Genomic DNA, 17,514 nt, shown 5'->3' on the forward strand with positions numbered 1-17,514 from the left:
AACGCAAAGCAACAGTGCTAAGGGTCAAAGAAAATGAACTAGATGAACTTCCCGCTACCACGTTCTAGTTGAAAATCTATGTGTGAACCCCTTGATCATCCAACTTTACTGTGACTTTATGCTCCCATCTGCAATTTGAAACAGAAATACAGCTTCCTCCCTTCCAAAGGCCATGCAAGCTTTCCTACACAATCACTGCTTCTGATATTGGACTATAGATTTCATTTCTCAATCATCTGTTGGCTAATTTTCCATTCTGGGCACATTTTCTTTTTTATCGCCCGTAAGTATTCCTGGGTAAACATGTGAAGAACTAACAAGACTGGAAGCAGAAGTTTCCAGGAAATCAAACAGAATCACACCCAAGGTAAAAACAAATTTTACACAGTATGATCTCATTTTATTGCTGAAATGGATTATTCTGCACAGGAACATGCCTGGTATTTGCAAAGCGAGCCTGCCCCGGAACAGAGGCACACGGCCGTGCGCCACCTACTGGAATGATAGAAAACTACAGGCATGAGTTGGGGAAGGAAAGAAATGAACAAAACCAGCAGGGACTGCTTCGCTGTCCAACCCGGCTGCAGAGAACTTTTCTATTTCTACAGAGCGCGCTTCCAGGAACTAAATACATGACAACCATAAAGGGGAGACCCTGCCTACAACTAAATGATGCCCGGCCACGCGTACATGGGCAGGAGGTAGCGATTATAGCGTAGGTAGTCAAGAGTGCTTCTCTCCACCAGGGTTTTGTAGATGGAGTCCTCGAAAACTCTTTTGAGGTATTGCCTGGGCTTCTCAGTTGAGTTTATTTCCTCGTCTTCCATCTGATGAGCTAACTGCTCTATGGAAGGAAGGTCTTCCTCCTACAAAACACAGTAGGAGGCCAGATACAGAAATTAATCGGATTCTACATAGTTATAACAGGAAGTTTTGTAAAAGTGAAAACGATAGTAGTCAGCTCTGCAAGGGTGGTCAATTTTTTTCCCCAGCTTTTGAAAATTTATTTTTAGTTGTGGCAAAGCACACATAACATAAAATGTCTTCTTTTAATAATTCTTAGGCGTACAGTTCACTGGCATGAAGTACCTTCACGCTGCCGTGTGGCCCTCGCCACAGTCCATCTCCAGGACGTTTTCATCTTCCTCAGCTGAAACACCAGCTCCCTACCCTCCCATCCACCAGGCCCTGGAAAGCACCTCTGTCTCTATGAATGTGACTATGCAGGCCCCTCATATGAGTGGAACCGTGTAGTATTTGTCTTTTCGTGACTGGCTTATATCAATTAATGTCACACAGGATGTCCTCAAGAGTCATCCAGGTTAGTCATTTCAAGCCCTTCATTTTCAAATAAAAATAATCTGTAGCTCATACTTACTTAAAAAAAAAGGGGGGAGTGATTAAACGTTTTTACTCAGCAGGTCCTAGATGGTTTTCTTGGTTATAATTCCCAATAAATGGGATTTTAAAACCTTAGAATAAATTCACAATCAAGTCCAATCTTATTGCATATATAAAAAGACATGGCTCAGAAAGAATCAAGTTGTTTGAAGTGGAGAATCATATGCTGTACATATCTATAAAATCGTAGATATTTTCCCAACATTTCATTATAAAAATTTTCAGAGACAAGTTGAAGAATTGTCCAGTGAACACCTGCACACCCCCACCTGGACTGCACAGTTAACATCTGCTATATTGGCTTCACCACTGCGTATCTGCCCTCCATAATGGGGTAGTTCTAGAAAGCACATCCTCCAAATTTGAGCTGCGTGCTTTCCAAACACTGTGATCCTTGAACATCACCCTGTATCAAGAGTCTGTGGACCCCGATGGTATATTTATTTCAATTTCCAATAATTCTTTCTGTTTTGAACAGAAAAAAAAGGGTAATTACTTGCAAGGTTTTATTGAATTATTAACTTACCACTGATAAGAGTTTGTCGGTAGAAAAACAGATGCAAGCTATATGGAGGCATAAAGTCATTGTCACTTGGCCAAGCAAGACACAACGAGGTATTGGAGATTACGCACACATGGGAAAAAGCAGTCAGTGGGGTTGCAGGAATTTGGCTTTAAACGAGAGTGATAAAGGCAGTGACGGGGTAGAAGGCAACTGATGCTCACAACTAGATGTTGGAAGTGTTGAAAACTCTGGGTGGCACCAATAAGGCCTCAGGGATATCTTCTGCAATGTATATGAGGTTGGTTCTTTCTTCCTAATTTTTCTGGAGAATTGTATAAAACCAACCAAAAACAGTGACCTTACTAAAATTATACAAGATTTTGAGCTCAGATTGTATGCTGCTGTTCTGACACTGGGTTGAATAGTGTAAAATCACAAAAAGGAACTCTTAAAGTTTATTGCAGGCAAATACTGCTCTAAATTATAAACAGATTTTTGGGCACTTGCCTCTTGAAGGGTGACCTCTCATATTGTGATCATCGTCTTTCACAGTGTGACCACCTCCCCTCACACAGTGTGACTACCTCCCCTCACAGTGTGACCACCTCCCCGTCACTGTGACCACCTTCCCTCCTACAGTGTGACCACCTCCCCTCAGTGTGACCACCACCCCTCACACAGTGTGACCACCTCCCCGTCACTGTGACCACCTTCCCTCCTACAGTGTGACCACCTCCCCTGTGTGACCACCACCCCTCACACAGTGTGACCATCTCCCTGTTACTGTGACCACCTCCCCTCCTACAGTGTGATCAGCTCCCCTCAGTGTGACCACCACCCCTCACACAGTGTGGTCACCTCCCCTTACAGTGTGACTACCTCCCCTGACAGTGTGACCACCTCCCCTGACAGTGTGACCACCTCCCCTCAGTGTGACCACCACCCCCACACAGTGTGACCACCTCCCATCACTGTGACCACCTTTCCTCCTACAGTATGACCACCTCCCCTCATAGTGCGACCACCTCCCCTCACACAGTGTGACTACTTTTTCTCTCAAAGCATGACCACTTCCCCTCAGTGTGATCACTTCCCCTTACACAGTGTGACCACTTTTTCTCTCACAGTGTAACCTCTCCTCTTACAGTATGACCACCTCGCCTCAATGTGACCATTTCCTTTCACACAGTGTGACCACCTCTTCCTGCCCTCATCATCCTTATGAATTCAACTTCTTTAGATTCTGCATGCTTGAGATCATACAGTATTTGTTTTTTGTGATGATTTTTTTTTTTCTGACACAGGATCTCACTCTGTCACCCAAACTGGAGTGCAGTGACACAATCTCAGCTCACCATAACCTCCGCCTCCTGGGTTCAAGCAATTCTCCTGTCTGAGCCTCCCAAGTTGCTGGGATTACAGGTGTGTGCCACTACCACCCAACTAATTTTTTGTATTTTTAGTAGAGACAGTGTTTCACCATGTTGGCCAGGCTGGTCTCGAACTCTTGACCTCCACAAGAGGATTTGAGATGTCTTGGAATGAGTTTGCTTTTTAAAAATAAACGTTATAAAAATTCTTTTTTTTTTTGAGACAGAGTTTCACTCTTGTCATCCAGGCTGGAGTGCAATGGCTTACTGCAGCCTCCCAGGTTCAAGCAATTCTCCTGCCTCAGCGTCCCGAGTAGCTGGGATTGCAGGTGTCCACCAACATGCCCAACTAATTTTTGTATTTTTAGTAGAGACACGGTTTCACTATGTTGGCCAGACTGGCCTTGAACTCCTGACTTCAGGCAATCCACCTGCCTCAGCCTCCCAAAGGCACGAGCCACAGAGTTTCACTCTTGTTGCCCAACATGGAGTGTAGTGGTACGATATCAGCTCACTGCAACCTCCACCTCCTGAGTTCAAGAGATTCTCCTGCCTCAGCCTCCTGAGTAGCTGGAATTACAGGCAACCACCACCACACCTGGCTAATTTTTCATATTTTTAGTAGAGATGGGGTTTCATCATGTTGGACAGGCTGGTCTCGAACTCCTGAGCTTAGGTGATCCACCTGCCTTGGCCTCCCAGAGTTCTGGGATTATAAACATGAGCCACTGCACCTGGCCCATGTTACAAAGATTCTAATTTTCATAACAGATAACTTCTAACAACAGTCATAGATAATAGATAATAGTCTTTTCTTCCTTTCTTTACATGTGGAAGGAGAAGAAAATTGATATACCAAGCTCTAGGTTATCATAGTTAATGGGACTGAACTTCTGTACTTCCCTGAAGACAGGGTGGAAAGTGAATTAAATAGGTCATATTATTTGAATATTTAAAAATTAAAAAAATTAGTTGTTATGAGTACATAATAGTTGTGTATATGTATGGGGTAAGTGTGATGTCTTGACACAGGCATAAAATGTGTAATGATCAAGTCATATATGGAGTATCTGTCACCTGAAGCATTTTTCATTTCTTTGTGTTAGAAACATTCCAATTCCACTCTTTTAGTTATCTTAGAATATAAAATAAACTCCTGTTTAACTATAGTCATGCTATTGTGCTACCAAATACTAGATCTTGTTCATCCAATCGAACTGTATTTTTACCTATGAACTATCCCCACGTTATCCACCCCTCCTTTGCCACCCTTCACATCCTCTGGTACCCATCATTCTACTCTCTATCTCCAAGAATTCAGTTTTTTTTTTAAGCTCTCAGATATGTGTGAGAACATACAATAGTTGTCTTTCTGTGCCTGGAATATTTTACTTAACATAATGTCCTCCAGTTCCATCCATGTGTTCCAAATGACAAGATTTTTAAATTTTTACAGATGGGTCATATTCCATTGGGTATATAGATCACATTTTTTACCCATTCGTTAGATGCTTAGGTTAACCCCATACCTTGGCTATTATGAGTAGTGCTGCAATAAACATGAGTGTGTAGGTATCCCTTTGAAACACTGACTTCGTTTTTTTTTGGATACGTACCCAGCAGTAGGACTCCTGGGACATATGATAGCTCTATTTTTAGCTGTTTGAGGAACCTCCAAACTGCTCTCCCTAGTGGCTGTACCAATTTACACTCCCACCAACAGTGTGCAAGGGTTCCCCTTTCTCCACATCCTCACCAGTATTTGTTACTGCCTGTCTTTTGGATAAAAGCCATTGTAACTGGGTGAGATGACATCTCACTGCAGCTTTCAGTTGTATTTCTCTGATGATTAGTGATCTTAAGCATTTGTCATAAACCTGTTGGCCATTTGTACCTCATTTCAACGTTGGAGAAAATAAATTACTATTATTCTTTAGTGCAGGTTATTCATCTTATCTTATTTTCCTAATACCAGTCTCTTTGGTGAAATTCCTGCATATCTGCTTGTGTGCGTGTCATTTCCATGGCAGCCCGTCTCCACCGTCAGCCCTACTGCGGCTCGTGGTGGCCGCCACTCATGGGCCACTCTTCTGTGTCATTGCACACTTCCTCCACAGCTCTCTGAGGTGGGAACGGCTGGCCCCACTTCTGCAGGAATGGGAGGATCTGCCCCAGGCCACACTGTGCAGTCCAGCTGAGCTAGGCGACACCACTCCATGCATCACCTCTTCCTGTGGCCTTTCCCATTTGACAAACGAACATGCTGAAAATAGAACAATCCTGCCACGGAGGTTTCTTTCTTCCAGAGGTTTCATTTTCTGGAAATCTACAAGACCTACAAGAATGGCCAGAGAGCCTTTAGTGTACCTTGGGCAAATGTCCGTGGCCACTTCTGGTCTGCTGCCTCGGCCTGCTCTTCAGACTGAGTTCATTCATAGCAAACGGGTCCACAGCAAATATCAGTACACAGGAATGAGTTTGAGGGTATCTCAGTGAGTTGTATGAAAAGCGGTGGATGCCTTGGGCTTGACAGTTTCCTTGGCATCCCTTTTAAGCTTGAAGCCTAAAACTCTCTGGCTCGCAAAATGTTAACTCGAGAGCCCAGATCTGGGGTTAAGAAAGGCCGAGGCACAGAGTTTTGATGGAATCACTGGGAAACGAATGGCTCTTTACTGTCAGGGCAGTAGGAGGGTGCAGATGACATTCTGTGAGGAAGAGAGGTGTCCGAGGAGCGGAGTGTTCCGTGAGCCCCAGACTTAACAACTCGGGGTCAGGTTTCCACTTGGGTTGGCCTCCTGCAGCCCCGGGTGAAGTGCTGGGCCCTGTTTGGCCTGCAGGTCTCTAAAGCATTCCATTCCCACATGCACGCCTTCAGCATTAAGTGACCTGGGACTTCAGCCACCCAGCCCTCCACTTCCGTCAGCTGCATCTACCTGCTGGATCCTAAGTCACTGCAGTTCAGTTTAAACTTTGAACCTGTGTTTCCCAATCTGAGCCTGCTTCAGATGAGGAAATGATTTACATTTCCCAGCTGGACCCTGGGAGTAAAATTGAAAGCGGGGCACTGAGGAGACAGTTCCAGGACATGCGCTTCAGCCCCACATGGCTCAATAACCGTGTTCCCAGCTTTGGGGTGGGACACCCTGGAGTGTGAAGCTTGCTGTGTCACCAGGGAGGCTGATTTAAAATCTCTAAGCTGATCAGGCGTGGTTGGTCACACCTGTAATTCCAGCACTTTGGGAGGTTGAGGCCGGCAGATCACCTGAGGTTAGGAGTTCAAGACCAGCCTGGCCAACGTGGTGAAACCCTGTCTCTACAAAAATACAAAAATTAGTGAGGCATGATGGCAGGTGCCTGTAATCCCAGCTACTCGGGAGGATGAGGAAGGAGAATCACTTGAACCTGAGAGGCAGAGGTTGCAGTGAGTGGAGATCACACCATTGCAATTCAGCCTGGGCAACTGAGCGAGACTCCATCTCAAAACAAAACAAGAGAAAACCCTCTAAGCTTCAGTTTCCTCACTGGGAAAGTCAATATGATAACAGTGGCTCCTCCACCCTCCTTAAAGGGGACTTGCTGTGATTAAGTGGGGAACGCACAGGGGACGGGGTGCACGCTCTCTAAGCAGTGCCATTTCATATGGTCACTTTCACCACGGAACCCGCAAGGCATGTGGGCATTCCCAGGTGGAAGTGACAATGGAGACATGGGAATTGCCCATATAGATGATGAAATGAGGTAGAAGTTAACCCTGGCTCCAGCCCTTGGCTGAGTGAAGCAGGGTGGAGCCGGGCTGAAGATGAAACCCCTCACTGAGCACAGGTGTTGACTCTCTACGGTTCTGCTAAGGACTTTCCTACTGAAAGAAATAATTTAACTTAAAAGTTTCACAAATAGTTCACTATATACACTTGCAGAGTCAAATTTCTTGCTGAGCACGGAGCCCGTGGGCTATGCAGCCTAACGTCCAGCTAATTCTGTAGCATTTTGTGAATGAAGTTCTGGTTATAAAAGGCCTATGCTTTTGAGGCACACTGGATGGCCTCCCTGCACATCTTTAAAACAACGCACGCAAATGTTCCGCAAATGGCTGGCAAATACAGGCAGAAACTAACGGAATGCAACTTTCTTTCTTGAGGGCAAATAGATGCAACTCCAATCTGGTTTTCTGCCAGCACTCTGAGCTGATCAGGAAAATACAGTTCCTTATAAAAAGGAAAAAGAAATTTGCCCCCCCCCCATAAAAAGATTTAAATAAAATCACTTTCCCTGAAATATCACAGTCTGCATTTACACGTGCTGCAGTTTGTTTATATGAGATACAGTTGGTTTAAAAAGTAAAACCATAAAATGGGAACATAGGGAAAAGCCCAAATGATCAACAGATGTCAGCTGCTTATAATTTGCAAGGAATAAACCGCATATCCATTAATCACTCTTACCTCTTTGGAGGCTAAGATTTGGCGCAACTCTTTCCTGAGATCAATAAAACGATCGTGGAAGATGGCCAGGCACCACGGCTCTGTGAAGTAGCTGGAGAGGAAAGAAGAGACTCAGTGAGCTGGTAACCCTCTCATTACCACTAATAAAGTATTTACCTGCTTTTTTGCCTTCATAAATTACAGTTCCAGCCTCATTGCAACCGTTTGCTCATAAAATATCTAGTGGAACAGCCTGGTCAATCAATTTTTTAAATGGATGTTCCTGCTGTAAGGCCAGGTTCCATAATTACATTTAAAGTGGTTTAATTCAGAGCTGGGGCAAGACCCAGTGAAGAATCCTGATTTTATCAGAATTTAAAAGCCTGAAGACTTGTAAGGAACGGTGTCTCCATTATCTGCCCTCGTTTGAGAAAAACAGATTGCAAGATTAACTGCTGCATAAATAAATTAAATTTGGGTAGACAATAACACAAATGTTGTTCATCATTAAGGTTTCTGGATTAATAACGGCTAGAAAACCAGGCTGCCTTGGCGCTGCAGCATACTCTTTGCACGGTCACATCGATGCCTAATTGAATCTCTTGTAGGAGAGCTGCATTTTTTGGTGTTCATATTTGCGAACTTTTCACTGAAAGTTGAAATGCTTTCTTATATTGAGAGCAATAAGGTTGTCCTTTATTTACAGGTGACTGCTGAAAATTTGACGCATTCTTGGAATAACCAAGAACTCTTACTAGTATTTTAGCTCTTACTTTAAGTGTCTTGGAACAGGGAACTTAATTGCTTCAGGGTCAAAGCCGCGTGGCTCAGGTGGGCTTTGCTCTCCTCTGGATGGAGCTAGCTGTTCTTAACTACTGTTTATGGACGCCGTGTGTGCGCACAGGGGAAGGAGAAAACTGGTGCCCCCACGTGGACAGGCCCCTTCTGTTTTCCAAGACGTAGAAGTTAGTTCTTAGGGATGGAGGTAAAGTGTCCCAGGGGCCACGAGGGCACTATAGGACAGCTACAACGCCCAGAGTCTCGGCGGTTTCAACCCTTGCCCCGCACCCACTCGCTGGACCAGAGCGCGACCTCAGTTCCTACTGACTCGCCTGCGTTGCTGTTCAGGTTGTACTTTCATCCAGCTGTTAACACACTGTCTTCTCTCCACGGCTGAAATTCCCCATGTCTGTTTCCGTGGCACCATCGGAGCTCCCACCCGCCTTGGTTTTGGGGGTCTAGGGCCGCCGAACAGAACCGCCTGCTTGCTGCTGCTTTCCTCACCTCCAGTGCCACCTGTGCCACCGACCCAGGTGCTGTCGGGCTACGCTCCCTGCCCAGCGCCTGTACAACTCTGCCCTCTGTGTTGCCCGTCGGGGACTCTCCATCGTCTGCTTCAGAGAGGGAGTTCTGTGAAGTCCCACTTCTCTTGGGAATCCAATGCGGCCCGTCCCGAACACCCGAGTTCCCACAGCCAACAGCGTCACTGCCCTAAACAGTCCTCTGTGCGCTGCCTACTCACCCTCTCTCCTTCCATCACTCTGAATCCCTGGCAGATTAACTCTGGAGGAACTTGAATTGTATTAGAGAAAATGGGGACTGTGTAACAATTTTTATAAAACATTTAAAAAAAAATCCTAGTGTCCAAGTTTTATTTCAGAAATAGAGTGGTGTTCTCCCAGCCACACAACACTTAAACATCACTCTTGCCAGCAACTCTAAAGGGAACGGACTTGCAACTCGAGACAGCGCGCTCTGCCTGCCCACGGTGGTCTCGGGGCCCAGGCTCCTGGCAGATGCCGCATGTCACGTGAGAGCAGGGCTCGGACACGTTGTTTTCCCCCAGGAGAACAAGGGGAACTTTAGCACCAGCTACAGGCTCCCAGGTGAAGGTGGCAGGAGGCGTGAGGGTGCCTGAGACCTGCGGGCTTCCTAAAATCACCTACAGCAGCTGCACGGCAGCTTTCACCATCCAAATTGGAAAAGCTCTGAATTTAACCAAACCAGTTTTACAACGGATTGTAATGTTGAGTCAAATGAAGGTGATTTCCTTTTAAGAATGTTTGGAGGAAATTCTGCTTTAAGAAAAGTTTTAGCCAAGAGGTATGATGTGTCATGCCTGCAATCCCAGCACTTTGAGAGGCCAAGGTGGGAGGATTGCTTCAGGCTGGGAGTTCGAGACCAGCCTGGACAACATAGTGAGACCCCTGTCTCTACAAGAAAAAATTAAAAACTTTAGCCAGGTGAGGTAGTGACACATGCCTGTGGTCCTAGCTACTAGGGAGGCTGAGGTGGGAGGATCACTTGAGGCCAGGAGTTCGAGGCTGCAGTGAGCTGTGATCCCACCACTTCACTCCAGCCTAGGTGACAGAGTGAGACCCTGTCTCTAAATAAATAAATAAATAAATAAACAAATAAATAAAAGTTTTCAGCCTCCCCCAGGCTGAACGATTTCTATGCTTTAGGCTCCTTCTGTATCCACAGGAAGGAGAGGAACGTCTTGAATCCTGGCGAAGCTGAGGGCCGGGTTCTGCATTTTTGGCCACCAAGTACTATGGCACCATCAGCATTTGTGATGAGCTTTTGGGAAATTGGTATTTCCATAAATATGGTGAATTTTAAAAATAAAAAATATTTTTCCCAATTTATATTCAAAAGGGGAAGACTGCTAGGACCCATGAAGTAACCCGCACAGCCTGTTGTCTAGAATGTTCAGGGGAGAGGGCCAGGTACGCACAGTGCCCCAGTGTGCTTTCTAAGGGGCTGTGTGCATTTCGGTGTCAGTGCCACAAAAATCATTTTGCACAGCCGTGAGAAAAAAGTTTCACTTCTTCAAGACCGAAATAGAAGGCATAGCTGTCTTCATGCTGCCAATGACCAGCCTGGTTTACTTGGGAGGACTTAAATTCCCCATCACTTCTGCCAACAATACACTTTTCCAAGAAGCCCTGGGAGATGTCACCTCGTGGAACTGAATTAACCATTGTGGGTCGATATGGTCCAATCATTAAGTAATTGACTAGACGTCTCCAGAGGTCATCCTCGCCTGCTCATCCAGGCAGTTTCATCGACAGACTCATAAACTGAGTGGGGATGTGAAAGCCGGCTTGGTCACTGGCCACGCTAAAGGCCGAGGAAAGCCGATCAACGCAGCACACTGAGAGGTTTTAAGAAAACGTCTACCGGGAAAGAGAAGTGGGTAAAGTTACTTTAAAGGCCAGGATCTCAACTCCAAGGCCAAGGCCTTCCTGGCCAGCAGGAAAGGAGCTCTGTGGCCGCAGGGGTGCCCTTCCCAACATCAGCACAGCGTGGCAGGGCGTGTTGAAGTATGCACTAGGTGTCATAGAGGAGGAGGGCGGCAGGGAAGAAACACATCACTGTTCCAAGATTTTCTGAAAAAGCATTCTAATTCTAAAAGCACTTCTGCTTTTTAGAGCTGCTCACGGGCTCCCCAGCTGCCACTCACGCTGGCAGAGCAGGCTGCTGGAAAGTCAGGGGTCCCTTTTCTCCAGGTGGGCAGCTGCCGCCAGGGTGGCCGGTTTCCTTAGATAATGATGCTCTCGCTTGTACATGTCCTTTCTGACATGGTGGAGGGCAGACTGTTCTCCTAAGATGCCCGGCAGAATATCAAGCTCACAGCCATGAGTCTCTGCCTTGTGATGCCAGAGGATCGAGCGTGGCTGGTGGGGCTGGCCTCTCTAGGAAGCAGCCCGTGCCACGTCTGCATTTGATACATGGAAGGTAGGCAGTGATGAATATCATGGTAGCAAACAGATACCCAAGGCCAGGTATGATATACGGACGCATCTACTTTGGCCTGAATAACATTTGGAATTTGGGTTTCAGGCCTTTCTTTGATGAGTCAGATTAGGCAATGCTGGGTCCGTGTTTTCATTGGCAGCTATCAGCTCAGTTGCTGGGGATGCCCTCCATGGTTCATCCTTGCTTTCCCACCAGCCTGGCTGGCATTCCTACCCTCTCCGGGTCACAGCAGGCATCTGGCTGTGCCAAGCCTGGCAAAAGGTCTTGGTATGAGGGAGGTAGGTTTGTAAACATATTTCCTAAAGCCCCTCTGCCCCATGTCCTCTTTCATGGTGGGATGTCTGCAAATAATACCAGAACTATGTCCTAGCTTCTTTTTTCTTCTGTCCATCCATCCATCCATCCATCCATCCATCCACCCACCCACCTACCCATCCATCCATCCATCCACCCATCCATCCATCCACCCATCCACCCATCAATCCATCCATCCACCCACCCATCCATCCATCCACCCACCCACCCATCCATCCATCCACCCACCCACCCATCCATCCACCCACCCATCCACCCATCAATCCATCCATCCACCCACCCATCCATCCATCCACCCACCCACCCATCCATCCATCCACCCACCCACCCATCCATCCACCCACCCATCCACCCATCCATCCATCCATCCATCCACCCACCCACCCACCCACCCATCCACCCACCCACCCACCCATTCATCCATCCATTCTCCCTCCCTCCCTCCCTCCATCCATCCTTCCCTCCCTCCCTCCCTCCCTCCCTCCATCTATCCATCCTAACAGGTCCAGTGAGGCCTTCTTAAGCCCTGTTTCCTAATTTCCAGTGGTTGCATTCTTCTGGTCCTCTTTCTTTGCTGTGTCACTCCACCCCTCAATGAACACCCCTTCCATCCTGTGCTTCCACCTAGGTGCTCCTCTCTTCTCTGTCCTAGGTGTCTTCTGACATTAATGGTTGGAAAATGGCAAGAAAGGAGAAGACCTACGGGGCAATTCTTTGTGATGAATGGAATATGGCCCTCATGCTTGCGTCAACCATGCAAAGGGCATGGAGGGTACCACGTGGAGAGAGAACCCCTACCCTCAGAAGTGCACACATGGTGGGTGAGGGTGGGGAATGGCAGAGCCACTTATGATGGCCTGGCATGGCAGGGCTGCAGGGGGCAGCCTGCCAGGGAGGTGGGGGCTGGAGTGTGTTCGGGGAGGTGGGGGCTGGCATGTGCTGGGGGAGGCGGGGGCTGGCGTGTGCTGGGGAGGCGGGGACACTGTGGCCCTCTTGACCTCACTTCTTTGTCCTCTCTGCAGCTTCATCCCTAGACTGCCTCTCTTGAGCTAGTGTTTGCCAAACTTCAGTCACTTGGGAATCAGTCGTTTTCTATGTGACTACATTACTAAATACTTCCAAAATTTTCTTTAAATTTTTTTCTTTTTTAGAGACAGGGTCTTGCTTTGCCCCTAGGCTGCAATGCAGTGGCACAATCATAGCTCACTGCAGCCTCAAACTCCTGGGCTTAAGTGGTCCTCCCGCCTCAGCCTTTCGAATAGCAGGACTGTATGTATATCATCAGACCTGGCTCATTTTCTATTTGATATCTTTTTGCCATGTTGCCCAGGTTGGTATCAAACTCCTGGCCTTAGGTAATCTTCCCAAGTAGCTAGGAATTACAGGCATGAGCCACTAGGCCTGGCCCAAAATTTTCTTTACATTGATTTGTCTTTAAAAAAAAAAAAAAAAAAAAACAAAAAAAAAACGGAAATAATTACTTTTGTCTTGTCCTAAGCAGCAATATCCATGAAATCACAAGTTTGATGTGCTTGTTATGTTTCATTCAAATTCCTGTTGGAACGAATCCATCACGAGTACGATGTGACTGTGCTGCCTGAGCTATCCTGCACATCACTTGGGAGTGCTCACTGCACTCTGGGAGGCATCCTGTTCTGTCATAGCTTATGCTGGAGGCACACTTAGATTCATTTGGAGACGCAAACTCACAGACTCTCACACACAATGTCTGCACATTGTTATCATTTCATCCTAATTCTACTTCTAGAAAGTGGGACTTGCTGGCCCATTTTACAGATGAAGACAGATTCAAAGAGGTTAAATGAGTTGCCCAAGGTCAGAGGGTTAATAAGCGGCTGCACTAAGTCTTACCCATGGTTCTGTGTGACCCATGCTCCGAACAACTATGCTACCAAATCCCACTTCCTTATGCTTTCTCCCCAGTCTTTCTAATCACTCTCTTAATCACTCCAGTTCTCTAGGTATACCCAACATTAGCTAGGATTAGATTTGATTGAAATTACAGAAAGTTTCAAAGTAACTGTGGCTTTAAAAAGGCAGACATGTATTTTTTCATGTAAAGCAGGTCTAGATGGGGAGTCTAGGACTAGCAGGTGGTTCCATGGACATCACAGCACAGTCCCATTCATAAGGGCCTTGGCCTCATGATTCAAAATGGCTGCTGAGCTCCAGCCATCACATATATGTTCTGGGATGAAGTAAGGGAAAAAGAGGACTCATCTCTTTTCTTCTAAGAGGAGTTCCTGGAAGTTTCACAAAGCACTTCCATTTATATCTTATTGACAAGTGGTTGGTCATATGGCTTTCTTGGTTACATGCAAAGCTGGGAGCTACTCTCATTTATTTTAGATATGGTGTACTTTCCTCTACATCAGAATTCTGTTCCTGCAGGGGAAAGAGAGTATGGGTATTGAATCGGCTGTAATGCTCTAAAGACGCTACAGCATCTACTTTTGACAAAAATCTTTTCTTAAATTTATGAAAATTGGGAGAATTTTTTGGTTGACATTTCCAGACCTGGAACATATCTATCACTCTAGATTCTAGCCTACTCCCGAATGGAATACTCTGGGTAAAACACCCACAGTATATTGTCCATGTGTGATTTCTACCTCCAAGCCCATGGGAAAGTCTGGTGTCCTCAGGGCCCTGCATGTTCCCATGTGGCTGGACCCAGCTTAACTGCAGAGAACAGGCACAATTTGCATTCACACTGTCAGGCAGGGTTATGATCACTGTATTCTACTCAGGAAAGAACACACATTCATGCATTTTAGTACAATTTTCGAAAATAAGAATAGGAACGAGTAAGTATTTCTAGTTATTCTTGGGTTTGCTCAGAAATGAGACCGCATGACATGAGCAGACAGAGCCCTGAGGTCCTGGGACAAAAAGCCCTGAAAACAGAAATGGAAATCTCACTAAATATTTCCTTGAGTTCAGCCTGAGTTTGCAGGAATCTGCATCCAGTGAATTTTTTTGATCGCTTGGAGGCAGATCTAGAAATGTAAGAATGAGTTCGAAAGCAAAACCGATTCGTTATTTGATGACCAGTTGTAATTGTCATGTGCTAAGATCTACATAACAGAAAAAGAAGCAGCCCTGAAATATAATTTGGCGATGGTTTCATTGTCACCACATAGAGCTGGCCTCAGATGTTTTCTGCTCTAAGGAGAAATGGCTTACAATTCATTGGCGCTAAAACCGAAATTCTGATCTTCAGCGGAAATCAGCTATTTTCTGAACAGCTTGTAAAAATCTTTTTTTTCAATGCTCCAGAGCAGGTGTTTGGTCAATAATCCTGGTTTACCTGGGAACTCAGAAGCTAACATTGTGGCCACATGCAAGGGTTTATGCCTGTAATCCCAGCACTTCGGGAGGCCGAGGCAGGAAGATCACTTGAGGCCAGGAGTTTGAGACCAGCCTGGCCAACATGGTGAAAACCCTATCTCTACAAAAAGTACGAAATTAGCAGGGCGTGGTGGTGCGTGCCTGTAGTACCAGCCACTTGGGAGGCTGAGGCAGGAGAATTGCTTGAACCTGGGAGGTAGAGGTTGCAGTGAGCTGAGATTGTGCCACTGCTCTCTAGCCTGGGCGACAGAGTGAGACTTTGTCTCAAAAAAGACACAGCAGCAGCTAACATTGCTTACCACTGGGTGCCTCCCGCACCCGAGGCCCCCTTGCCTGGCAGCAGTGGTGCTGGGAAGCACTGCTTTGCAAGTCTGTCCCTGCTCCAAGTGCATGGTCTGCCTCTGCTGGAGGCCACCGGGGGTGGCATGATTTGTGTTGTCTGAACACCTGGAGCTGTCTGGGAGGGTAATCCTGACCAGCCCACAGGACCCACGAGACCCCTGCCAAGGGAGGGCAGCTGCGCTCTCTGGAAAGCATGAGTTTTCCTTAGGTGTCTGTAAGAACATGGAATCTGAACCTTCTGTGCCTTGATTGGGGCACATTTGCTCTGGATAGGACCAGAAATTCCCTGCCACCCTTGCAACCAGAGTCTTAGTTTTCAGAAATAACCTTGAAGAATTAACCGAAGGGACTGTCTGCTGTCCATGTGTTTTTCTGAATACCAGATAGTCAGCCTAGGAACAACTTAGAAGATGGAATATGTTAATTAATGAATTACGAACCTAGGCAGTGCTACTGTTTTCCTTCTTGCTGTGATCTCTAAGGAGTGGGGAGCCACACGTGTGGGCTGACAAGGGACCCCGGGGCATTTGGGCAGAGCATCAAACAGCATCTGCTGAAGGCCGGGCGCGCTGGCTCACGCCTGTAATCCCAGCACTTTGGGAGGCCGAGGCTGGTGGATCATGAGGTCAAGAGATTGAGACCATCCTGGTCAACAAGATGAAACCTCGTCTCTACTAAAAATACAAAAAAATTAGCTGGGCATGGTGGCACGTGCCTGTAATCCCAGCTACTCAGGAGGCTGAGGCAGGAGAATTGCCTGAACCCAGGAGGCGGAGGTTGCGGTGAGCCGAGATCGGGCCATTGCACTCCAGCCTGGGTAACAAGAGCAAAACTCCATCTCAAAAAAAAAAAAAAAGAATTCTGTAGAAACAAAAATTACATGGAAATTGTTAAATTGAGGCCTTACTTTTGTGTGTGTGTGAATTGATGCAAATTAAATACAAACTGTCCAAATGGAATTGTTTCTTTGCTGTTTTCCCTGCTTACTATGCTGGGTGAGCCAAGTAAATCAAAATACTGTTTGTTAAACCAGGCCGGGCGCGGTGGCTCACGCCTGTAATCCCAGCACTTTGGGAGACCAAGGCAGGTGGATCACCTGAGGGAGGGAGTTCAAGACCAGACTGACCAACATGGAGAAACCCTGTCTCTACTAAAAATACAAAATTAGCTGGGCATGGTGGTTCATGCTTGTAATCCCAGCTACTCAGGAGGCTGAGGCAGGAGAATCGCTTGAACCCAAGAGGCAGAGGTTGCGGTGAGCCGAGATCGGGCCATTGCACTCCAGCCTGGGTAACAAGAGTGAAACTCCGTCTCAAAAAAAAAGAGAAGTTAAACCAGTTGTTCACGGAACACATTCAGATGGCAGTCGGGAAAAGTGGCTCTGAAATCAAGGCCCAGGCATTCTGAAGCCCTGGCAGGCTGAATTTTCTTGTGACCTGCCTGACTTTTGGTCTTACCTGCCAGAGCAAACCAGTTTTCTTGTAGAAATAGCACTATGGTTATATGCTGAAGAATTTCGTTTCTATTTAAATTGACCCTGAACATACAGCCGCTGGTCATTCACACACTTTACCATGGTGGGAAGCTGGGTTTGGGAGTCCCTTATGGCAACGTCTGCCATCAGGGACAGGACTGAGACTCAGCGCTCCACCGCTTCCCTTTTATTCCATCTACAGTATTTCTTTGCACGTTGCTGGCTTCTTAGGGGCTGCACTAATTGAATTTGTACAATAAATCTAGTGCCCTGGAAGCTGGCCAGCTATTTACGTGGATTTGTTATATAAGTTCACGACTAATAGTATGAGGCAGGGTTAGCATTTAATTCTGCAGAAGAGGGGAAGCTCTTAGTGCTTCGGCTTCCCTTCCTGTGCTCATCTGCTCTCATTCTGCTTCTCTCTTCATAGAGAGCACAACCATTTTCCTTTAATTAGGCTGCAGAGAGCCCAGGCCAGCATTAGGCCAGGCGGCCACTCAGCCTCGTGCACGGTCATGCCATTTCCTATCCATTTTCTGTGGGAAAAGAAAA

At 46.5% G+C, this 17,514-nt stretch overlaps 1 protein-coding gene across 4 annotated transcripts in view; it reads right to left on the reverse strand.

Moving 5' to 3' along the window:
* Window positions 1–301: 301 nt before the first annotated feature.
* CFAP61 (cilia and flagella associated protein 61) overlaps window positions 302–17,514 on the reverse strand; it is a 294,842-nt gene continuing 277,629 nt past the window's right edge. For all 4 annotated transcript variants that reach the window (XM_010343722.3, XM_074406186.1, XM_074406187.1 and 1 more), the window contains 2 exons: window positions 7,719–7,809; window positions 302–866 (listed from right to left, as the gene is read on the reverse strand). In XM_010343722.3, coding sequence (XP_010342024.3) covers window positions 666–866; window positions 7,719–7,809 — 292 coding nt within the window. In that variant the 3' untranslated portion in view covers window positions 302–665. The remainder of the gene's footprint in view (window positions 867–7,718; window positions 7,810–17,514) is intronic.

This window comes from Saimiri boliviensis, chromosome 9 (assembly GCF_048565385.1).
Source record: "Saimiri boliviensis isolate mSaiBol1 chromosome 9, mSaiBol1.pri, whole genome shotgun sequence".
In the NCBI taxonomy this organism is placed as follows: Eukaryota; Metazoa; Chordata; class Mammalia; order Primates; family Cebidae; genus Saimiri; species Saimiri boliviensis.